Source organism: Candoia aspera, chromosome 2, assembly GCF_035149785.1.
Source record: "Candoia aspera isolate rCanAsp1 chromosome 2, rCanAsp1.hap2, whole genome shotgun sequence".
Lineage (NCBI taxonomy): Eukaryota > Metazoa > Chordata > Lepidosauria > Squamata > Boidae > Candoia > Candoia aspera.
This window is the reverse complement of record NC_086154.1, coordinates 81,339,691-81,365,552: the sequence shown is the minus strand read 5'-3', so window position 1 is coordinate 81,365,552 and position 25,862 is coordinate 81,339,691. Positions and strand designations below refer to the sequence as shown.

The 25,862-nt window shown below is 38.0% G+C and overlaps 1 protein-coding gene across 1 annotated transcript in view; it reads right to left on the bottom strand.

The window, feature by feature from the left end:
• Window positions 1-20,911, bottom strand: part of RAD50 (RAD50 double strand break repair protein) — a 45,971-nt gene extending 25,060 nt beyond the window's left edge. Inside the window, exons 1-13 of the mRNA XM_063292333.1 lie at window positions 20,824-20,911; window positions 18,039-18,210; window positions 16,797-16,880; window positions 13,738-13,889; window positions 12,917-13,102; window positions 12,566-12,770; window positions 12,013-12,141; window positions 11,088-11,253; window positions 8,789-8,982; window positions 6,062-6,268; window positions 4,486-4,668; window positions 4,022-4,179; window positions 1,465-1,640 (exon numbers count right to left, since the gene is read on the bottom strand). Of these exons, the coding sequence (XP_063148403.1) occupies window positions 1,465-1,640; window positions 4,022-4,179; window positions 4,486-4,668; window positions 6,062-6,268; window positions 8,789-8,982; window positions 11,088-11,253; window positions 12,013-12,141; window positions 12,566-12,770; window positions 12,917-13,102; window positions 13,738-13,889; window positions 16,797-16,880; window positions 18,039-18,167 (1,969 nt within the window). The 5' untranslated portion in view covers window positions 18,168-18,210; window positions 20,824-20,911. The remainder of the gene's footprint in view (window positions 1-1,464; window positions 1,641-4,021; window positions 4,180-4,485; window positions 4,669-6,061; window positions 6,269-8,788; window positions 8,983-11,087; window positions 11,254-12,012; window positions 12,142-12,565; window positions 12,771-12,916; window positions 13,103-13,737; window positions 13,890-16,796; window positions 16,881-18,038; window positions 18,211-20,823) is intronic.
• Window positions 20,912-25,862: the final 4,951 nt, after the last annotated feature.

Here is a 25,862-nt window from a genome sequence, read left to right as displayed (position 1 = left end):
GGGTGTTGGGATGGCTGGAACTTTGAGTACCGGTCATAAGTACCACTCGTTCAGTGCTGTCGCAACTCTGGTTGCTGAGCAAATGGTCATCAACTGAGGACTACCTGTGTAATCTCCTTTGCTGCACCTCTATCCTTACATGCTTAAAGTTCCTTATAGGTACCAGTTCCTCTTCCGTTGTTTATATAACTGAATTGTGGGATTACACTATCCCAAAATTTATAGTATGCCAAATAATTTAGGAATTTCAGAACACTGCCAATGCATATTCAAATTGAGAGCTCAACAAATGTTTGATTGCCTAAAATGATGAACAACAACATATACAATTTAGGTTCTTTTTACAGTGGCTCAAATGCTTTTAAAAACATTCTAATAATCAGATGGTCTATAATATTAATTTCTTTTTCTGCTCAATTTCTCCCCAAAAAGATTTTATCCACCATTTTTAAATTAGTGTTATCCTAAAAGGTCAGTTTCTCATGAGAACCAGTATCAAATTTAAACCTTCATCCCACAATCTTCCAAATTTATCTTCTTGTCTTTAGAGTGAGAAAAAGTAACTGTCAGCTAAAATTAAAACCAAGCATTTGGCATATTTTCAAAAGAGTCAAAAATAACCTTCTAACGGTAGTCACAATGGTTTCTACTTATTTCTCATAAAAGCAGATTTAAGCACACTTATATAGCTAAAATTGAGAAAGTTAAATTCCCCTCCCCTGTATGACAGCCTACGTTTAAAGAATGACAATTTGGGTCATTCTGATACAATTTTTACACTGATAAAAATTAGCTACTGGTTAATCTATTTAAGATACCAGACAGCAAATGCCATAGTGATTCCTCTTAAAATATGTATCGATCTAGAAGAGATACTCATTTTAACTGTATTTATTGTTCCCCATAAACTTGTAGGCATTTTTAACCATCTATCTATACCAATGTTAATCTGTGCAATGCAATTTAAACTATATAAACTATTCACAAAGTTATCTTCCTCAGCATACCTATTCAGACAGTGGACAAATTCCCATTCTTTACAAATTTCCACAGATTCCTGTGATCCAGTAGGAAGCACAATTAGATTTATTCTAATTGACTGACCATTAACCTGATGGTTTACCAGGTTGTTATGCAGTATTTCCTTCCTATGGAAGGAAGTATATACTGGAATCTCCATGCTAAGTTTTGGTCAAGATTTTAGCACCTACATTTAACAAGAATATTGGATGGTAACTTGCACACTTCGTTGGATCTTTACTCAGTTTCAGCGTTACTGTTGTATAAACCTCCTAAAATGAGGAAACATCATGGCTTTGCCCTTTTTTCTATTCTGACTTCCAGCTCTACTATGAATGCAGCTCCTGGTATTATTTTGAAGCTTACCAGTTACTGATATAAACAAGTATACAAGAAAGAATCAGATGTATCCTATGGGAGTGGGAAGAAGTTATATAAACTTGCCTCGTTGCTTGGATGATTTTTCAATTTCATGCTGCAGTTTATTAAGATCACTTTCAAAATCTTGACTTCCACAGACATCAAAAAGCTTTTCTTCATATGTGGACAACTGCTCCTCCTTTTTCCTTAGTTCAGTGATAATATGACTTTTGTTTTGCTCTGCTGAAACAAGTTGTTTGCTGAAACATAAATATAATAATCAGAAGTGAGGATTTTTTAAAAAAAAAATGGTTGAAGTGATTTGATTTTCTGGCTCTTTTCAAAAGGATGCTTTTAAAAAATGTTTGCCAGGTGGGCATCTGCCTACTAAATGATGTTCATCAATTAAAAGCAATTCTATCTATCTCTTTGTTACTTAGATTGCTCTGGCAGGTGTGCACGGCCTTCAGACAAGATTCTCACACTGGTTTAGTTCAGACAATATTAGAATTCACCATCTGTAGGAGTGGTACTGTATTATGAGTTTGTATATTTCTCTATTTCAGCACATCAGTGACTTGCTAAATTTCCAGGATACCACTATCACAATTTTCTTTTTTTTATAAGTTTTATTAAGAATCTTAGAAAGAACATAAAAACTAACATAAACTAATAAAAAGTAAAAGGAGGAAAGAAAGAAGAAAGAAAAAAAGAGAACAAAAAGAAATAGAAAGAGGCTTCCCATTTCTTCTGCAGCAAATATAAATACAACTACAAAATTAATTTTTTCTATCATTACAAAAAAAAAGTTCACTTTTTTCAATTATCTCAACCACAATTTTCCATCTTGTATGAATCAAGAAATATAATTAGTTCTAGCGTCAGCTGTAGTTTGTAAACTAAGTTCCTATCTTGGTTTGGGGTTTTACTTTAATCATAATTTATGATAATTTGGATATTATCATAAACTAACCTAAAGAATCATGCTTTTAAGGAAACAAGCTTTTAATGCTTTCACCTCCAAATGAGTTTATAATCTGAATACTTTGATTTAAGAGAGAATACCCACAAATAATTATTCAAATTATATGTAGATCAAATATCATAAGAAGTACACATTTATAGCTACAAGGGCAAAGAATAAACCTCCCAACCATGTCTACTGGTAAAATTTTACAATAAACCCAATGGTCAAAATCCTTCCGCCTACTCTATCATTCAGTAACCCAAACAGCAAACCTGTCTCGCACAGCTGCCACACTACCCCACTCCAAGTCTGACCCCTCCACTCCCATCTACCCTGGATCTGTCTTGCCTACTTCCTCCATCAAAGCTGTTATGATTTTAAGATCTAAACAACCACATGCTGCAGTATCTTAAGATCTGCCTTCACCCAAACAAATCTACTTAACTCTCAGATCTACCAAAGACCAGTTACATATTTCCCCCTCCCCCACCTCTCTGTTGGACTTTGTGGCAAGACACATCTATCTAGAGAGGCAGACACTCTTGAAATGAACTTCTGGGTCCACTGTTCAAAAATACCCTTCAATATGTCCAATGTTAAAATATTTTGCTTCATTCTTTAATTGTAAGTCAAATTTGAGTGTTCTTCTCCTTTAATTGTAATCTTTAGCTCCTCCTAGTTTCCTGTAGTGTCCAATTTTTAAGGTCTTATCTTACTATTTTTTTAAATTCAAAACAAAAGCATTTTCCCATGGGAAGGATTCTTTATAATTAATTCCAAAATCATATTTCAAATTTACCTGGACCATTAGCCTGTTTGTTACTTTCTAAAGTCAAAGTTTTAATCACCGCTCTTTATTCCAGATTTTTTTTTTAGTCTTTAAACTTGTATTTAAAACTTCTTTCACTAAGGATTGAAGGAACCTGAACTGGTGCTGTAAAACTTGTCAATCCAAAGGTTCCTAACAGCTGAAAAGCAGTTAACAAGCAATTTCTGAAAGTGATTAGAAAAGGAAGCATGCAAACCCAGTATCCTTTTAAAGGCTCTTACCACGGTTTGAGTAAGATGGCTACTCCTATCTCACAGAGCTCTAAACCACCAGAGACTGCTGTCTTGCGATCTCCTTCCAAGGAACAACTGTCTGGAGCACGTGAGGACAATCTCAAGTCCTCTCCTTGTCTGGAGAGGAATTACGAAGAGCCAGTCTACTCACCAGCTCCTCATTATGCCACGGTCATCAGCTCCATCTTCAGTTTGCCATTTCTGCCCCAGAAGCCTCCATTACTGTTTAACTTTCAACAGGCAACTTACAATAATCTGTTTCAGCAGGCGTTTTAAAAATAGGCTTCTGAATGCTATTGTGCTTTTCACACAGGTTCAAATGTTTTGTTCTTACTTTTTCATTCTTTTAAATGGATATATTCAGATGCTTTTTTTTAATACTTGTTTGCAGCTTTGGGTCCTTGTTTGAAAGGATCGACAAAAATATTGAAAGTAATCCCCCTTTTAAGGCAATCCACTGTACACCACTGTTAATTTACAATGGAATTCAAAGTACAATTTTTTAAACATGTTATAGACTGCATTCTGTACTAATGCATCAAAAAGTGAGTCATACATAATTAATGTTAATCCTCACACTGTATTACTGCATCAAACAGAATTAATACTTACTTGAGCTTGGCAAGTTTGTCTCTTGTCTGATTAATTTCTTTAAGTCTAGAGTAAAGCCAATCTTCAAGCTGATTTTTGCTTGGAAAAAATCCCAACAAGGAGATTAATTCTTCACTGTGTCTAAATTTAATTTTTCTGATTTGGTCTTCTTTGTCAGCCTTAAAAGGAGAAACAGTGAGAAAGATCGCCTATAAGCAAGAAAGTAATTTCTCATTCGGTAAATACTGCACTAGCTCAGACTTAATAGTAAACTACATAAATAAAGTTTTAAAGGCCCTGAGTATTTGTTTCTCATTACTTTAAAATAAACATTGTTTGCTACTTCATAGAAGTATGAATTATCTGTGTAGTGCCAAATGATGCGTCTAGCATTACATTTGAACTAACTGTTATTTTAATGCAACTTTGACATTATCTGTGATATATTTCCAGCACATTTAGGAGTGTCAGAGAAAATACACTACTTTATCTTTCTTTAGCATATCCATTTGGGTTATAATTGTAGTATTCAGGTTCAGTTGTTCCATCTCTTTATCCAGTTTCCAAAGAGTACTGTCCAAATTTGCCTTCTCTCCTTGCAGTTCTTTAATTTCCATTTCTAGGGTTTCAACGTTGCAATTTTTCTCAGCTTCAACTAATTCATGTTTCTAAACAGAAATAAAAGGAAGCAGATTTTTACCTCCACTTAGGGACACATATTCTAATGAACAGACTAGAATAGTCACTGAATTAATGCTAATCCTAGCGATACAGAATATTCTTTGTAGCTGCTGAAGAAAATGTCTCTCAGTCATTAGTTCCTTTTCTCATTGAAAGAGTAAAATAAATTGGTTGGACTATTTCAGACTCCTGGGAATAGCACCTGCCTATGGAAAAAGAATCTGCATAGAGAAAGCAGTCATTTCAGAGAAAGGGCTACATTAACTGTGCCCTTCTCAAACTGATGTTTGTTTCACATACAGAGAACCTGCATGTGCAGTTTGAGGTGATATTCCTACTCTTGGCTATTCCAAAATAGCCTCTTCTGTTCTGAATCTGACATTTAACAAGGTGATAAATAAGTGGCTATTTTGGTAGCATCTTCTTCACATTTCACTATCATGGGGAGTCTCAATATGTAGGCTATTTTGAACTGGGCTGCACTTCCTCAAAAAGAGTGATGCAGATTGAGGATGCCCACAGAAGGAGCAGCATGCACCATTCTGTGATTGTAACTGGTTACATCCCTCCAGCAGCATTTTCAGAGAGCATTCATAGCATATTTTGACTAAGCCTAAATATGGAGAGTTTGTGCTATTAATAATTGGATTCTACTAATTCCTATTTGCTCCTACATTCCTATTTGCTCCCTAGGTGTGGGGATGACTACATGCAAAATGCAAGATAGTCCTATGGAGGCACTGAAAAAATGTACACAAGAATACAACTGACAACATGGACTGCAGCCTTACCCCTCCATTTATGAATGTCTCTCCAGTAATGATGGACAGATCTGCAAGGAAACTTTAACCAAATTTATATGCAGTTTCAGTTTCCCTGCAAGCTTCTTTGTCAGCAAAGGCATGTTAGAGGCAAAGCAATGGATTCGTTCAGGTTCCTAACTCCTCGTTATATGCAGATTGTTGGCTGCAGTTAACAGGGTAATTTGACCCATGTAATTTTTTTGTGTGTGTAAGCCCTGGGGGTGCTTGCTTAGTTAGCCAGCAAGCACAGGAAGAATGGAAAGGGAAGTTGAAGAAATAAGAAACCTGAAGAAATCAGCAAGCCAGCTAGAAAGCAAAAACGCAAAGCAACTTTGAGAGAGAAATGTTTGGAGAAAGAGAAAAGATGGGATTTTTTGAGGAGGGAGAATGTTTTGCTCTCATGTGTTGACGACGTGGCATGCGTGGGGGAGCTGTGCTTTTAATATCTTCCTACTTGGAAAAAATAAATTAGGGGGAATTAGTTTTAGAAATATTTATTTAGAGAGTATTTAGAACAAAAACTATGGATGCAAACATCTGTGTTTATCCTTTATATAATTTGTTAACCAAGCCTTACTGCTTTTGTAAGTTCTTGATCCAGTTCTAGGAGTCGATTTGAGGAGCCTTCAAGCTGATGTAATTCCTGTTTTAGATTCTTCACTTCAAGCTGCTTCTTATTTTGAATGTCTGACTTTAGGACAATGGTTCTTTCAAGTCCAATTTTTTTATCTCTTATTTCATCAAGTTGTTTCTGCTTCATTGTTTCCTTCTCGCCAAATTCTCTCTGAAAAAAGGATAAAATCACAGTTTATTCAAACAAAGGCTATACTCTAAAACGTAGCTGTAAGGTAGTCCCACTACAAGTGGGATCTTCTGTAATTAAATGGGTCAGGATGGCATCAAATCAAGTAATAACATTTCGGCAATAATGCTTTGTAATTATACAACATGTACAAATGCTTATATAATTCCTGTTTCCCATGTCCTGTGAAGAATTCTGTCACTACTGACTTAATACACAATAATTTAGGGCTAAATTAAAAAAAACAAAAAACTATCCCTCATCTAAATAGACTAAAAGTAGGAAAAGTTCCACAATTAATGCTTTTTAATGAAGTATTTTACTATACTGGGCCTAACTAAAATTGTGGTAACTTATTTATATACATATATGGCCCCAACCAATCTAGTTACTATGGAGACATAAGACAGAGATGTTTTTCCTCTAGATTTGAAACCTGGAGCATTAACACTTGGTTCAAATTCTGCACTAACCCATCATTTGTTACAATCATGATCTGCTGAATAAGCCACAATGACTGCATTAATATAACATGCTAAGCCAAATCAAACAGACCACCTTATGGCTTAGCAAATTATCAAACCCAACCTAAGTTTGTTTTCTAAGAGCAACCAACAATGCCACACAGAACAAATCATAGATCAGATCAAATGACAGGTGATCATATTACTTGATTCCTAAACTGTGAATTCAGATGGCGAGGGGGGATGGGGTGTGAGCATGTAATAACAGTTAGAAATATAAAAAGTAAAGTGTACACAGCCTCAAGCTCCTTAATGAAATGTGGGATATAAATCTAACAAATATTTAGAAATACACAAAGTTCACCATTGTCCTGACCTATAACATTTTAAATCACAAGAAAGGAATTTTCTTTTGATGCTTCCTCTGCACATGGAACACTTTGTACATACAAAAAAAAATAATAATCAAGATAGGCTAAGCTACAATTGTTTTTGTGATTGTCTAGATTTATGATTATCAGACTTAGGGGAAGATCTCAAACACGTTATTCCTTCACTGTCTCTGCGAATGTATGAAAATAAATCATATATACAAGCAGTCCTCAACATACAACCATTCATTCAGTGACCATTTGAAGTTATGACGGCGCTGAATGAATTGTGGTTACAACTGGTCCTTGGAGTTCCAGCTGTCCCAGAACCCCTGTGATCACACGATCATGATCTGGGCCTTGGCAATCAGCTTGCACTTATGATCAGATGCAGCATCTGTGATTATGTGATTGCCATTTGCAACCTTTCCTCCCTGCTGGCTTTCCCCAGAAAGTCAATGGGAAAACCTACAGGGAAGGTCACAAGCCACTGGGCTAAGTCTCTCCCATCCGCACCCCACCCCCACCAGCCCCTCTGTGCTCATGCTGCATCAGCCACTCACGCACCCCCACCCCCTCCCTCAGCCTTGCTATTCCTCACACCCTTGCCACATCTCCCTTGCACCCTTTCTCATCCCCATGTACCCTACCCAACCCTTGCCACACCTCCCTTGTACCCTCGTGCACCCGTGCACCTTCCCTGACACTAGCTGCACCTCCCTCACACCCTTGTGCACCCTCCCCGCGCCTTCCTCACACCCTTGCGCTCTCCCCTACCCAGCCACTTACCTGCCTACCAGCCTGCTTGCAAGCCACCTGGGTCTTTCAACTTCCTGGCAGCTTCCCCGCTGACCTGGTTGTGGGAAGCCGGCAGGAAGTCGCCTCACCTAACGACCATGGGATTCAGTTAACAACAGCAACTGAGACCACAGGGATTGCTGTTGCTAAGCGATGCAGTTGTGCTTTATAACCACATTGCTTAGCAATGGAAATTCCGGTCCCAAATGCCGTCATAAATTGAGGATTACCTGTATAAGTATGATTTCTAAAATATTTTGTGTCTCATTTACTAGGGCCCTGAAAAGTAGCATTTATTACTACCAATTGGATTCTACGACAGGAGCATACCTGTTTAAAATAATGTTTTATGTCAAAAAGCCAGTAAAACCCCACCAATAAGGGCTGAGCTAGAATCCCTCTCAGATGTGCTGTCTGTCTGAAACAAGCTCTTTGCTTTTGGAGCACAGCATGTCACAGATTAAGCCCAGGTTACTCACCATCTAATTTTGCTGCACTGGCAGACTAATGTATCAGGAAAGGGATTTTTTTATTGGTATCCTGTGACATATTCATACTTGCAGAAGTTGTAACTAGTCTGTATGTAATACATTTCTCTTTATTTTTACTCAAAAATGGTGCCAGGGATATTTTACCTCCACAGAAATATACTAGACGTAAGCAAAAATTGTAACCAAAAAGAGAATGGTATACACTATCACTGACTGATGTTCTAAAATTTTTCCACATGCCACTGTTTCAATGTATCTAATTTAAAAATGAATATGCTTATATTTACATCCTAATCTTTCTACAAACTTTGAATAAAGAATTATTTTCCTATTTTAGACCCACTGAACCTTTAGGGATGTACAAACACAAATATTTACCATTAAATTATTAGCAGCTTCCATATCGTTGTCCTGTCTTTCTTTTACCAGCCTCTGAAAACTATTAATTTGTCTTTCATTTAAGGGTGCTCTTTCAAATCCTTCCAGTTCCAACTGAGTTGCCAAAGACTGAATTAACGAATCTCGGGTTCTAATATGCTGTTGGTAACAATCCGCTTGTAACTGAAGACGACCTTCACAGACAGAAACGGGGGGTTTAAACATATACATGCATTCGAGACTTTAAAGGACTGTCGATCGGATTCAAGAAACCTTAAAAGTCATCTACACTTAAATAGGAAAAAAAGGCTAGTTGCCTAATCAGTTGATTAAATTAATCCTGTGGTGGAAAGCACCAACAACTGGAGAGGCCTAAACAGTAGTTCCAAAGCTAGCACATTACAGTGAATTACTGGTCTCTTGTACCTAAATGAAAGAGAAACAGGGTAAGAGAGATCTTATTTGAAATGTTGACAGAACACAGTTCAAGCATGTGTATATGCAAGCAGAAGATCCCAAATAAAGAAAACATGGCTTTATAACTGATAAGGAAACAGAATAACCAACTATTCTTAACATATTGACCCTGTGTTTATAGTAAGAAGGGATAAGGAGGCACCGCAGCTTATTTCCTCCAGTCCTATCTCCTCTCAAGGTGTGAACTCTGCCATCAATTAATCATTACAAGGCACAGATTGCCACCATAATAAACATTCCATTCTTAAAGATGTTACAGGAGGGATAAAGCAAAGGATATCTATGAATATAAAGGGGCATACGCATATTATACTTATAACACACACGGACACATAAATAAATATTATACTTATATAAGTAAGCATAAGTAGACAAACATATTATTACAGAATTGACTCAACCTGAGTTGTTATTATTAATTGAGTTCTTATTATTAATAAACTCACCACAATCCCCAGGTAACCATGGCTGATTCTGAACCCTCCTGTTGCAATTCCCACATAGCCTTATATCTCTACTAAAAGCTTATTATGTGAATTAGAGACATTCAAGGAAAGGGCTAGGATCTCAGTTACATGGTCACAGTGAACATAATACAATATTTGACTCTACCTATTTTCTAATTCAGGTATGTACAACTTTAGCTGAGCTGAGAAACACCAGCTGCTGAAGAGCATGTTGGAGGCTATGCTGCAGAAGAGAGCTAGGCTACTTAAAAAGATTTTAAAAGGGGAGAGAATAGAGAGCTTTTTGAAACCTTTGTTTTAAGATTACAAAATTGAGATTAGAATTGTAAACTCACTTACATGGGACAAAATTGCTGTTTAATTTAATAGGATTTATTTTGGAGTAGGTATGTATAGGACATGTATAGGATAAGTAAAGGAGTTTAAAACAATTTACATTCCTTTGCATGGACTGGCATTCTAATACTGCCATAATTTGATAACTTACAGATTTATTTGCAAACTTGCTTTCAAAGATCTCATTAGAACTTGAAGATAAACTATCAGGCCGTGTCTAATCTATCTTCAACTTCTAATCTTCCATGTTACACTTTACCTCAGAAAAAATGTTGAATCAGCCAGACATTTTTCATAAATTGTAAGGGCTACTTTGAAAATATTAAGCATCCTAAAGAATGTGACTTACAATTAGCTGCAAGGATTTGGAATATGGATCTGGGATATGGACTATCCCAAATACACACATAATATGTTAAGTGTGAGTGACAGTTCTTATAAACTGATTTACGGGGTTTTTTTTTCCAAATTGTGGGCATCCCCCTTTACCAAATTATGATTTAAATTTAGTAAGTCAAATAAATTGGTGTGAGGAGGCAGATCTATTGGATGACCTGAACCAAAATTATCACTCATTTAAATCTAGTGTGTTGACATAATCATAAAGAAAAAAAATACTTGTGATGACTTCTGGGGGAGGTATGATTAACTGAAGACAGCTCTGCGAAAGCAGAGCCAACAACCACAGCAGAGACCAAGGAACCTGTCCTGTGGTCTCCTTGTGAGGAGAAGCTGTCTGGAGCACATGTGAGTGACCTCCCATCCTCTCCTTATCTGGAGAGGTTCCAAGGAACCAGTCTACTCACCAGTTCCTTTTCTTTTTGGTTATTATATTCTTATATCTCTCTTCTCTCTTTTTTCTTGCACTTTTTACTCCTTCTATTTTTTCTTTAAGTTTAGTTTGTATTAGATTTTACTACTATAATCAAACTTCTTAATACAAATTATATATAAAAGAAAAAAAATACTTGTATACATTTTATACATGTATTAAAAAGTTAACAAAAATGCCATAATACCTTGCTCAATCAATAATTGTGATTTTTCTCCATTAAATCTTTGGAATTCTTTATTTTCTCCTTCCAGTTCTCGCTGACACTCTGTTAACCATTTCTCCTTTCCTCTCACAGTTTTCTGATGGCTTTGATACATTTCTCTAAGCTGCTCATCACTTCCTCGAAAAACCTAACATTGCAATGTAGGAAAAAAAAACCTTTTAGAAATACCTTATCTTTTCTCAAAGTGGGAGTCCTGCAGAGGCCAAAGATGTGACTTAAAGAGGTAGATGATTATGACTGCCTTTACTAAACTAAAAACCGAATCCACCACCATCCTGCATTGTTGCCATGAAGACTGGGAAATACTGTAATGGGCTGGGAAAATGTTAACTCTTTTCCTAACCAAACTCTCATCCCAGCCCTGAACATTGCTCTTACTCCTACCTCCCCAGGGAGTTAACAGCTGCAAATATAAGATGCTAATTATCCTTTTCCCCAGAGCATCATTTCCTGATCTTCAAAACAGTTATATGAGGAGTAACACCTAGAATAAAAGGCCAGCACAAAATAAAAAACTCAGAAGTGTCTCTTTCAAACTATTTTGGCCTTTACGCAGCTACAAGCCAAGTGTGCACAGAAGTTCCTGTTTGCCTATTAGACTGTGTTTTGTTCCAATGTAAGAGGGCAAAGACCTCACTAATATGGCTGACTAGACAGCTGGCATGCTTTTTCTCAATGTATCTCAGATGACTTTCAACCTGAAAACTGAAACAGGAGAAAAATGAATGTGGATCTTCTCATTAAAAAAAACTGCAAGAATAATAATAAAGAGGGCTGACTGATTGTAAACACAACAGCTGCTGGGAAGCAAAATCTAACCTTTACCACTGGGTCAGCATAACGTTTACATGCAGTTTATATTCTACTTCAAGGAACAGAAGCAAACCTTCTCCATTTTTTGTTGCAGGTCTTGATTATCCTTTTCCATCTGCTTTCTCCGACTTTCCAGAGCTTTGCTTTCATTATCAAGTCTCATTACTTTAACAAAATTCTGTTCTATTTCCATCAATGAGTTCTGAGAAAGGAATAAATATTTAAAATAAGAAAGCTATATAACTATTATGAGGGATTGTAAGACAACCTTGTAAATAATTTAGAAGAATTAGCCATTTGGGCTCTAAGGAAGGAGGCAAGCAGAGCTCTCTCCCATCTTCAGCAATCGCATTTTTAAGTTGGGCATGGAGCTCAGGCAGTCCAGCTGCCATCTATCTACCTGGACATAAAGACCCAACATTCAAATATCCAATTTTTGTTTTAAAAAAAAGTTCGACTTCATGCTGTCTTAATGCTTTTTAATGTTTCAATAATTAAACACACATTTAAACCATGGCGACAATCTGGAGCCAGCAAATGAGCTGTAGTAAAAGGATTCAGGGCCACGAACAGCCAGCTCTGAGGACACATCCCATTACATCAACATATTACGGATAGTAAATCACCTTTAGAGGCTCCAGTTGGTTTTCAATATATCTGACATTTTCTTTTGAGGCAGCTAACTGAGTTTCCCTGTTAGTTAGCTGATTCTGGATCTCTTGTGCTTTTTCTTTGTTCTGCTTCAAGTACTTCAACTCCACCTGACATTCTTTAACCTGCTGACCTTGCTTCAGACGCACCTGACGAAGTGTTTCCAAAGCCTTAATATACCTTTTTGAAAGAAAACCGTACATGATTTTAACTTAAAATTGTACCTGTAACTTTTGTGGACAATCTTTTATTAATTAATATTATTAAAGGCTATTTGATTCATTTTAATCTTTTACCTCATTCAAGGAACCACAAGAAAAGATTACCTTGTTGCTGAAAAGATCTCATCAAATTTCTGTTTTAGAGCCTTTCCTTCACTCAGAGGCCAGTTGGATTCTTCTTGATGGCAGAAAATGACATTATTAATTACAGACTTAGAAACGCCAAGGGCAGCAATCATCTCTCGCTCAATTTCTGCGCACTTGGAGCTCAGACTGTCTTTCTTTCCTTCTCTGTATGAACACAGGCACAAAAACACAGCAGATGAATAATAAATATTATACACACAACTTTCTTTTTTTTGGTTCCTTTGAGCCAGTTTTAACTGCTGGCAACTGCCTGGACAAGTCCCTCAAGTTTTCTTGGCAAGAGTTTTGGAAATGGCTTACCACTGCCTTCTTCCCAGGGCTGAGAGAGAACGGTTGTCCCGAAGTCACCCTGTTGGCTTCATGCCTAAGGCTGGACTAGAACTCACGGTCTCTTGGCTTTCCTTGTGTTAAATCTATTCCATATATTTCATTACTGTTTGACCTTTTAAATTATCCTTAGGTTTACTGTTTTCCAATATATCATATAAAGACAATATGGCTCATTTCAATATCACAGAAGAAAAATATATGCTGTTAGTAGTGTTATTTACTAGTTAAATTAATGAAATAGAAAAGAACTGGAAACATTAATAAAAGCACAAATAAAATAAACGTATTTAGAAAAGGTTGCAAGAGCAACTTATACAAGATTGCAATTCCTTTGATGGTATGGAAAAATAGGTACATCTATTCTTTGTTATCAGACATAAATTACACATCTGCACTGATATAACCCTAAAATCATATCCAATAGGGAAAAAATGTGATTGTTCACTCACTTTATTCTTGTAATGATTCCTTCAAGAGTTTTAAATTCTGTCTTCTTTCCTTTCTGTGTGCATAACATGGACCGCTGGACAGCAACAAGCTCTCCATTAACATCATGAAACTGAAGTCTTATTTGAGCTCTGACATCTGTTTCATTGGCAACCTTCGCCAATGGAAAATAAATTTAAGAATTGGTTCAGCTTGTTTTACTATAACTATCATCATTTGTTTTCTGTTGCATGCAAAGAAAAACGAAAGGTTCTTCTGATTTCTTACAACGAAGGCAGCAGATCTGAAAACAAGAATGGATGACTTGTTGACCTGCTTCTCCCCTGGTAGTCAAGCATTCATTTTAATGCTTTTCTGTACAACTACATCCAGGTTGAACTCTATTAATGAATGTCAACGTATTAGAGAAATTTAATACTGTTCCAAAGTTCTCTAAAGAATTTACAATAAAAGAATTTTAACTCTTCTTTTGTTATTTTTTTTATGTCCTCGCTTAACGGCCATCCGTTTAGCGACTGTCCGGACTTACAACAGTACTGAAAAAAACGACTTACAACCGTTCCTCACATATACGACTGTTGCACAGTCCCTGCAGTTACGTGATTGCGATTTGGGCGCTTGACAACCATCATGCATTTATGATGATGGCAGTGTCCCATAGTCATGTGATCACCATTTTCAACCTTCCCAGGCAGCTTCCGATAAGCAAAATCAATAGGGAACTATGTGATTTGCTTAATGACTATGTGGTTTGCTTAATGACTGCTATAAAAATGGTCATAAAATCAGGTCCAGATTCGCTTACCAACCACATCACCTAGCGACCTAAATTCCGGTCCCAATTGTGGTCGTTAAGCGACAACTACCTGTATACAGAACTTTATGTGTTGATGTATGCATGCTGGTCAAAGCTGCAATAAAGTTTACCTACCTACCAACCAATAAAATGGGATAAAATTCTATAAGGAAATAAAATTCAAACGGAATAACTTAACAAATCCTCCATTTTTTAATTAAGTTTAAAATTACCTAAAATAAAATCTCTGCCAAAGTACTGCTTTACAGTACTCTTATCCTTCTTAAACACCAGTGAATCTGGGAGGAACCTGCCTGAACGCTTCCAAATAATATCTTGTTTCCCAGGACTTAAAGACCATTTCAGCCCCCTTTGCTTGTCTAAGGTTCTTGGATATTTCTGTCAAGTACATCTCCTTTACTCTCTACAATATGTTATGTGACTGCATAAATTTCTGTTGCTGTATTTATTTCAGTTCAGGCAATTTCAGAATTGTCTTTAGTGGCAGTCACACATTAAACACAATAGAGTAATTCAAAACATGTATTTTGGAGGCAAAACTCTGAACACTGAGGATTATTTATATAAAGGACTCCTGGCCACTATCATCAGGGAAGATTCGGGAACAAGGCTAAATCAAAGAAGTGTCTTAAGTGGAAGTACTGCTTTTTCCAGGATTCAAAAACAGTTTTTCTGGGATGGTGGTGGTTGATCTTATACAGCACAGAGTAGGCAATTCCCCCAAAGGCAATGTCTTATCTGGGCTTAGCTTTTTCTTTTTTATCTGAGTAGTGATTCCGACATTACTGTTATCAGGCAACAATTCAGTGGTTGCCATCACCTTCCGTTTGAAAAGAACAGATGTAACTGAACGATAACCCCTTGCAGTTTCATGCTCATGTTAAAGACTATAAAATCCTCTAGCAAAGGAAAACTCCCCTGGGCTATAAAAGGAGTTTCCCTGTATTATCTCCTGAAATCTAACGAATTTTAATAAGTTAAGAAAGCATTCATAAGTTGATTAACCTAGAAGAACACTTATGATTAATGCACTGAAAACCATTAAAAGGTCCAGGAAAATCAACAGTTTCTTCCTCTAAATGACATCTTTCACCAAGTTTATTATAACAAAAGTGGAAGGAGATTTAAAAGCTGTCTTCTGGATAATGGATGCTGCTGATGTACTGAACATACTCCATTTCTACTCCAGTTGAGGGATTCTTTGGAACAGATTTGGGAGATATAAGGGGCAGGACAAGAAGCTGAAACAGATACTTCTTCGCATGAGAAGAAATTCATTGCTAGCTGAATGCAGCTAAATCTTGAAGATGAAAAAATGCATCTTAAGTGGAAAAAACGTCCCAAGAAAGGCCAATGACAAAACATTTCCCTATTATTTATTTGTTGTTTGTTCGTTCATTCAATTTGTATGGCTGCCCATCTCACCATAGCAGCTCTGGGGGGCTCACAGCATTTAAAATCAAAATACAAACAACATAAAACATCAATATCTATAATAGCAACTGAGGTGAAATTAATTTGCCATAATCAACAACTTCATGGGCTCCAACTGACAGTCTGAACCGCCTGCCTGGGAACACATTTGGGTCTTCAAGACTTCAAGCTGGCAGGGCTGGGGACACTGTAATTTGGGGGGAGAGAGTTCCAACGGGCAGGTGCTGTGACAAAAAGGGCCCACTTTCTGGGCCCTTAACTGATGGGACTCTCAGCATGCTCTGTGGCCAGGCTGAATGTGACGGGGAAAGACAGTTAGGGAGAGGCAGTCCCACAAATAACCCAGCCAAGAAATTACTGCCAAGAAAACTGCATGGATGTGTCCATGAAACAATCAGAAGTTGACTCAAAAAAGACTACCTTGCAAATGAAACAGAATCTGCAAGGTCTAAGATTGAAAATAAGCACCAGTGATCCTTTTGGTTGAAACATCATTATTAGACTGCCCTGTGCAAGAATATCCTTACTAAAATATATTTCATTCACAAGATTTCATAATAATAATAATAATAATTTTATACTTTTTTCCAATTGATATTTAAAATCCAGTCTTTTTCTGACCATATATTTTAATCCATTTCTTACATTTATCTTTCAATATGCTCTTCTACTAGAGACACTGCATCTCAAGGCACAAGAAAAAAATAACAATTACCACTTTTCTTGAAATAGGAAAATACACGTTCCTAATCAATCTTACCTACACACTGAAATTTACTAGCCAAACAAACTAGCAATTGCAGTACTTACTTTTGGATCATGGACAAATGAATTTCCTTTGCTGCCAGGTGGGAAGTCCCCAGTACAAATATACTTGAGGCATTCTATGATGGTCTAATGAAATGGAAACAAACATCAGAAACATATAGCCATTAAATGAAAATATCGAGATGAGGAGATAAAAAGACAATGTAGAGTCCCTCATGTATTATTTTCTCCAACCTTCCCACATGTTTAAGAAATCATGCAAATGATTTACTCATATAAATAATGATGTTATCAGAAGAACTACAAATGTGGAACTTTGCTATTCACTCCTATTAGCAGGAATTCACACTGACATTTATTTGCACAGAATTGCAAGATGCTATGCATCTGACAGAAGCTGACTGCTCATGTATGTTGTTAAACAGAAGGGAGATAAGAAAATGTTTGAATTTAGTTCTTTGAAAGCATCCTCCTGAACTGAAAGAAGTGTCTCAGTATTTTCCAGTCATATTCTCTAACGTAAAACACACTGTCAATGTACAAATACCCAAATATATAAAGCACACACATACTATGGAACTGTTAGAAATCCATTCAAAACTTCTGCTAAAGTTGGAGCAGGCAGATCTTTGAATGAATGCACAAATTACTGAAGAATTGCATGTGTACTGTGCAGTCACATTTTCAAAACTTATTCAGTGTTGTAATTAGTCACTTGCTCACACACACTGTGTGTATGTGATGAGGCTGTAGTCTGCTGCAAAGACAAGTGAAAAGTTAGCTGGCACCACCTTAAAAAGAAAGCAGCTGCAAAGCTAAGATAATGGAGAGAAAGAGAGATGCTCAAGAGACAAGACAGTGGAAAGTTGGACAGAGAGAAAGAAAAGAGGTTACCAGTGGGGTGGGGAGAAAAAGGAAAGGATAGGATCTTGGTAGTCCTTGTGCAAATTAAACAATCATTCTGTAAATGAGCACAGAGATGTTAATGTATCTCTTTAAAGAAAACACATATCCTATACAATCTGTTCTTTCAATGTACGTTGTTAAAAAGTTTTATTTATTTGTAAGGAGCTAGTTTTCAGGGTAAATACGTAACAGAATACAGCAACATTCCCCCATAAGAGATAATCTTAAAACTTTATTATTTATTATTCTTGGGATACTGGTAGCAAGATCTTAAAATATATGTATTTATTCCCAGAATTAAGCCACTTCTGAACACTGGGATGGGTGGTATGAAAGTGTAGTTTAATTAAAAAGAAATTAAGCTCACTTGAATCTTACCGTTTTTCCAGCACCATTTGGACCCACCAAAATAGTTAGAGGATTAAAGAAAGTGATAACTTGCTTATCTTTATCTTCAACACCAAAGCTCCTCACGCCAAGAATGCTCATTTTATCAATCCTAGACATGTTTGAAAAATATTCTTCTTTCCGTTAGCATTAAATTGTATTCCTGCAGAGTAACAGTTAAACAGAATAAAAAGTGTCACGTTTCATCAATTTTCCTTCTAGACATGGCAAAGAATTTGCCATGTGTAATATATGTAATTTGCATAAGTGATTTGCACATAAACAAATTTCTAGCTATAGAACTAAAAGAGCAAAATAGTAAACTATTTTGTCTTATCTTTCATTTGATTTCATCCTCAATTCAGAAGGCACCATCTATTCCAGACTTCCTTGAACCATAAACTAGATGACACTTCAAGCTCTCATCTCAACATTACTATGGAATGTAAAGAAAGGCAGAACTGAATTAAATTGTGTGTATTTGCCAAGTATTTTAAGGGTTTTGAAAAAAGCAGCTGCAAAACAAGTATATTAAATTGGCATCAGTGTAAATGAGTAATAATTTGTTATTGCTAAATCACATATTAAAAGAATTATATATGAAAGATGAAAAATAATTTTTCAGAAGTACAGTTTATTGAAGTTCAAAAAATGGCAAAAAGTTGAAGTGTTATTTATTTGAACCAGTATTATGACAGTAGCCACAGAAGCATCTATCCTTATTTCTTAATATAATTTTGTTCTTCATTTTAATTCTCAATTCTACAACTTTAGGTATCTTGTTCTACCCAAAGCTCTCTCATTAAAGCATCTGAAAAAGCATTTAACTCTGCTAAAATTCCCTGTTTTATATGTTCAAACATTCTTCAATCAACTTCCTGTTAGTTAGGATGAACTCCAAGGGAGCAGCGTCTACCTCAAGTTTTTGAAAGAGAAAATTATCTCCAACAGAAATCAAAAATTTATCTAACATCTTGGGTTTGGCAGAATTATTCTTCCAACACTGTTGAAATCTCCCATCTTAACCACTTCAAAGTTTTTTAAAGCTACAAATGATTTATGGTAACACAATTGTTAAAACCTGGGCAAGCTTAACAGAAGGGATATGAATCTGGTACAGGCCACCAAACCAGGCAGAAATAATAGACGATAATTTATTAAAGCAGATACCTGAAGCTTCAAAAAACCATTAATTTTTTATTTGTGTTGGGTTGTATTTCAAAAAGATGTGGTATGCGCTATGACAACTACTACTTGGACTACTACTAGTATCCCTTACTAACAGGTAAGTAATATTGAAGGTATTAAAGCTGTGAGAACTTTGGGTGCAGGTAAGAGTTCTTGATAAAAAGCTTGATTAGAAATAATCACAAACCATGGATTTTCAAAAGGCCAATTTGAATCAACTAAGAAAAATAGTAAGGAAGTTGCCATGAAAACAGAATTGTAAAGGCAAAGGTGTTGTAGCCAGCTGGGACTGCCTGAAAAAGAAATTAAGGATCATGTAGGTGAATAGACAGTTTGTAAAAAAGCTGAGACTAAAGAAGGATAATTAATTACTAAACAAACACCATTCTTATTTGTTCTTAGACCTCTACATTAAAATTTACTTCAAAAAGATCTTCAGAAGTGGGAAGGAATAGGATGGCACTCACAAATGCATGATCTTGTTCACACACACACACACAAAAAGGTGAATTCCCACGTTGTTAAAGATAATATCACAGAGGGGGTATTTGTTTAACTGAGGAGTCCCTGTATTTTCCAAATCTTTATTTAGTGTTCCGCAATTCCAAAAGTTTAAGAAACTTTGCTGTAACCATTTTGCCAACAGTGGTGCAACAAAAACATGTCACTAAGAATGAACTCTGTCTGTAATATTCCACCCAATGGGTACAATGACATTTTGGACTGACAGACAAGCATGACATTTCTTCCTATTTGCATTAAAATAATTAACAAGCATTACATGAGACTATGGAAAGAAGGCAATTACGATGCAGCCTTAGAGAGAGAGGGTAAAATATAAATGTACTTGTAACTGCTGTTAAGAAAATTGGAAGCTGCTTCTTTATTACGTTTTCTTTTTTCTTTCTTTGCATCTTTTTTCACTACTTTTATTTTTTCAAAATTTGTACTGTTTTCCTCTTTAAAAATTCTTTAATAAAAATTGCACGCATACACACATATAAACAAGCATTCCATGCATTGACTTTTTTATTTTTAAACATATCATAGAAGCAGCGTTAGAAGAAGCCTCAATGCAAGGATCCAAATTACAAGAGGAGCAGGAGGAAGCGCCCCTGCTTCAAAAGAAGTGCTCCGGAACGGTTTACCATCGGAGCCTCTCTAGTAATTGGTTCCACTGAGAAGATCTGCATGCATCACTGTTTCGGTTTGTGTTTGGAAATTCTTTTAAAAACGAAAGCGCCCGAAGGGGAAAACACAGGCCGGTGGAAAGGGCGGAAAGGAAAGGAAGTCCGTTCTGGCAGGAAACCCCAATACCCTCCACAGCAGGTTCCCGTTCTTAGCTCAGCTCTTCCTTTACGGCAAGATCCCGCCCCCGTTCCGCTGCATCCCCAGTATGATTCAGAAACCGCGGTCCGCCACCCCGGGGAAGGAAAGACTCCTCTGCAGAAGCCATGTCTTCGAGGAAGGGACGAGCCCTCCCGAGAACCCGGCGCCAGAAGCGGATGCACGCGGGGACTCCCTCTTTCTGAGAGCGGGAACTTCCCAGAGCCGCAGTGAGACAGCGCGAGAAGAGGGGGGGCCCTACCTTTCTTGGGGGCGGGGAAGGGGCGCTGATCTGCGGAGGGAGGAGGACACTCTCGGATTTGGGGGAGAGACGCGGAGGAACCCAGAACAGCGTCGGATGCTGGAAGCGGGGGGAAAATGTCCTACAGGCTCGCGCAGCGGAACCGCGGCAGAGAACCTATCGCCTTGACACGCCTCGCCTCGCCTCGCCCACAAGCAGCGCGGCGGGGGGCGGGGCGTGTGTGACGGAGAAAGGGTGGTCGAACGCGTGCAGCTTCGTTTCGAGCACAGGCCGCAAATCCTACACTATCTACTGCCGAACGAACGCCCGCTCAAGGGGCTGTGTGACGTCAGCATCCAGCGAGCAGTGAGATAGCCAAAGGTAGAGCGTCCTCGGCCAACCCGAAGGAGAGGCCATGCAGCCGGGAGGAGATAGTAAAGCAACCCAGTCCTCAGCCCGCCGGGAAATCGTGGCCGAGAACCGTTTCGCAGCCATTCGACTGAGTGGCATTTCTTTATGGGCTTATCTCTAGATGCCTCGTCCCTGCACGTGGTAGCCTGCAGCTCAGGAACGAGGAAATCGCTCCAGGCTTATACTTAGTGAATTGTAGCAATTGCGGTTATGGAGGTGCAGTAGGATATTCGACAGCACCTGCTTGGCCTTGCAAGCCTCAGAACCTAAACAGGCTGAGACCTGGTTAGTCCATGGAAATTCCACCAGGAAATTGTAGCTCTGTAGGCTGGCCTGGGAAGTCAAAAAGCATCCTGGACAACAAACAGTTGATACACCAATGGACTGTCGGATCCCTGAATTCCAAATATGTCTCTCCAAGAGCAAACTTTGACACGAGGGATTATTTTGTTTTCTTTTTTTTTTTCGTTTTTAAACAAAAGTTAATTGCAGAGCATAAGGCTTCTACAAAAAACCTTGGATTTGGATGAGGAAAGTGAGGAGATACGTTTTTCTGAGTCACTGGAATTCCAAGCCATTTTCTGCTGCACCACAAACCACTTTGCCTCAGGCATTCCCTCCCCGGTCTGAAATATGAGAGGTGGCCGATCATCTCATGCAGGTGGCTGAAACTCTGGCATCCAGAGGTATGCAGTCTGATGCTCCTGCTCCTATAACATCCATCCAAATCAGGGATTGGATACTATCAGAGGCTTGGACTTGACCTCATCTGCAAGGCATCTTCTATGTCAATCACAGGAATAAAGGTCCACATTGGCAATGGCAGGACAAATTTTAATAGCAACATTTTTATTTTGTAAAAAATTCTACAATTATTCCCTAAACATGACTTCATAGTTCTATTTTATTGCTCAGTCATAGCTGTATGTTTGCCCAGAAACATATTCCAGCTATAGCTGTATTAATAATCAGCCATGGCATACTTCTGTGCCCCTCCAAGAGTTGAAAGTGAGGGGCACTGTTTTGTGGTGGCTCCACTCCTACCTGAACGGGCATTTCCAGTTGGTAATAATGAGGGATAAGTGGCCAAGCCCCTGGCCAGTCTTGTATGGGGTGCCACAAGGCTCCATAGGGTGCCACAGGACCCCCTTTTTCACCATCCGCATGAAACCATTGAGTTGACTTAATTCATTAATTAGGGACCTTTCTCCAGATGCACTTAGGAGACAGACATGCCCTGGCAACTTTTTTCCCCTCTACCATGTCTCCTTGGTGTTACCTTCATTCCGTTCCTAACCCCTATCTGAGATACCCTTAGAAGTCCTTAGCTGCTGAAGTGCTGCTTTCCCCTTAAGCTGACAGGAACCTGCTCCAATTTCAAGGCAGGGAAAATCTGATGCACTTTGTTAGCAGTGCTGCAGTTAGGTGACTATAGGTGGTGGGCACCTCCTGGCACCTATTGGCCACCATGCTGGTATAGGGTATGTGCCCTCCACTCCAGTCCCTACTCACTTTCCTCAGTCTATGTCTTTGGGGGAGCTGGAGGGTCCAGCTTTGTAAAGCTGGGTTCCCTTGTGGTACCTAAGATCTCCCTGAGTCCTTGAATCAGCTGTCTGGCAGGCTTCAGGTTTGACAAGGCCAGGCTCTCCCTCTGTACTACCTCCTGGAGCCTGCAGATCACCAGTCCGGTAAGCTCCAGATGGTGGACTGAAAATAGAATCCTGCTTTATACAGCAACATGCACACAGAGAGAGCACACACACACACTAGCACATAGATCATGAATCTAGCACTCTTTGAGAACTCTGCATCTCTAGGCTTCTGCAGATATGGCATATTCAAGGAAGAGCCCACATTTCCCAGCTTTGCTTAAACCGGCAAAGGCAGAGAGAGCAGGGGTATAATACTATTTCAGAATTCACATCCTTTGCCTATGCAAGCCTGCTGGTTGAGCTTGCCAGATTGGGAGCTAGATGCCATCTGTCAAAGCCGTCACTCACAGCAGTGTTGTGATCAGGGGATGGTTTCTTACTGCCTCATGTTGTCTGGAAAGTTGTAAGACAGTAAAGTCAGGTAGTTTAACCTTGCTTAAAACATCTTGTACACTGAGATCAGGACAGCACTGTTCTCTTGTAAGCCAGAAGCTACAGAGGCAGGATAGTGATTGTAGGAAGAGCAGGAATGTTTATTTCAGTATTGTTTTATGCTAGTTCAAGGATGGGAGGATAGCACATTAACTGAGCATGGGGAAAAGGCTCTAGGGGTTTGTTTGTGGGTAAAGTTTAAGTTTTTGAAAAAGGGCTTTAGTGTAGGCCATCTTCAGTTTATGTAATCATAAAATATTGATACATTTTAAATTACATAATAGACTAGGAGATAAGTACCATTATTGTTATTATTTTGCAGTAAATCTTACTTTGGAGGGGACTCTTTTAAAAAAATACATTCTGGTTATCTATAGGGTGACAATAAATGAACTACAGGTTTTCTTTAAAGTCATTTTCCAGGATGCAGATGCAGAAATCAACACACAGCCTGAACCTCTGCTCATTTGGTTTGCTTTTTACATTTAGATCTTGTTTGTATACGTAATAGTGTAGCCAACATGGTTGAGAATTACACTGAGTAGCTTTTGAGCAACAGCAGTGAAAATCATTGACCTTTCAATAACATTGTGACTCAATTCAGTGACAAATGAAGTTTCTTTGTAAAGTTGGGGATATGAATGTTTCCAAATAGTAAATTATTTATTCTGATTTCTAGTTGTCTTGCAAGGGTAGGAAATTCCACTCACTTTCATAAATGAAGTAGCTTTTTTTTATTTTGCTACATTCTACCCTATTGACTCAACTATCTTAGTTGAAAGTGAAAACAATTGAACAACATAAATTGCTTAGGTGTCCAATGTTAAAAAAGAAAAGCTGAAATTTCATTCATTCATTCATAAGCAATCTTATTGATCAAGTGTGTATGCTCACAAATCTTCTAGACTCACTCCAGCTTACAGCATACAAAAATAAAATAAAAACTTCCACAATGTAGTAAAAAGTTAAAAGCACAATACTCCACGGTAACCAACAATAATAGCAGTACCTAGTAAGAGAAGAATATGCATCAACAGAGAGTAAGGAAGATGACCTTGACAGAGATATGCAGAAGCTGTGGCTTAGGGAAAAGGCTGAAGCACTTTTTAAGTCCAGGACAGACAGGTAACATTCGGAAGTGACTCAGACAAACACCACAGTTCACTGGAGTATGAGGAGGAGGTACAGCACAATCAGACTTGCAAGATTCTGTTATTAGAATCTCAATAAAAGTAGCTTTAGCCTTCCTGTGGAGTTGGTTTCCTTGTCTGGCCTATCAGGGTTGACAACATCTAAGTACAGGTATAGGCGTACAAGTCCAGGTGACAGGAGCTTCGATCACACCACTGTGGCCGTTTTGATTTTTTTTTTAACCATGCTCTGCAGGAAGCCCTGTCCAAGTAATGGTAACTGATAATAATTCCCAAAGGCCTTCTGGAAAAGTTTAGTCCTTAAAAGACTTCTGGAATGCTGCCGCTGATGGGGCCAACCTAATTCCTAGAGGAAGGGTCTTCTATAAAATAGGCGCCGCAATAGTAAAGCAGCACCTTCTGATATTAGCCTCCTCTCACCTAATAAAAATGGGATATCATAGCAGCAATGGGAGAACATCCTTAAATGGGCTGTACTGCTTGCAGTAGGGGTCCTGCAAGTAGGTGCCTAGCCAAATAGATCTTTACAAGTGAAAGCCAGTACTCTGAATTGTACCCAGAAACCTACTGGTACCAATGCTGAGCCCACAAGATAGGTATGTTTATAGTGATTCTCAAATGTTGGCATTCCTCCTTATGGGCAGAAGAATACATATTCATGGGTGCATTACTAAACCATGGTTCAGCATAGAGATAGGGAAATGATGGTCCTCCAAATGTTCCTATACTATAATTCCCAATGTCCCTCAAGGACATCCTACTGTAATCCATGATGTTGGATGCCTCAGTGCATAGAACAATTTCTAGTTAGAATCAATTGTTGGATAGCTCTTACAAAATCTCTTTTCTCTCTTGACATTTGCCAAACTGCAGATGATTGTAACCATACTAAAAGATAACATCTCAGCCACAAAATATTTGCAGAGACACACCTGAATGCAACTCCAGTATTAATTGGTGAAGGTGTCATATGCAAAGTACTTTCATGTTGACATATCAGATCTTGACAATAAGAAGACAGGTACCCACCCTGAGGTCCCAGGACCATGTGTGTTTCCCAAGCTTTGATATGGCTCCCAGTACCCCTTCAAAAGTTACCACTGAATTTTAATGGTCAATGTTATTTAATATTAGTGGGGGATGGGGGTGCTCAAAGAGTCTATTTAATTTTAATTTGGCTCTGAATACTTTTTCTTTCTGCCTGCACAAACTTTTCAGAGTACAATCTCCCCACATGCCATTCAAAACCATGATATACCCAGGCTATAAATTATCCCAGAGGTTCTCAGGTCCAGCACTTTACTTGGCCTATTACTGGATTTTTGTCATAAATTTGTAATTTAGAAGAGGTTCCCTAAGGGCATCATTTATTAGTCCTCCCAAATGACTGAGCACAATAGCTGTGTTCCATATG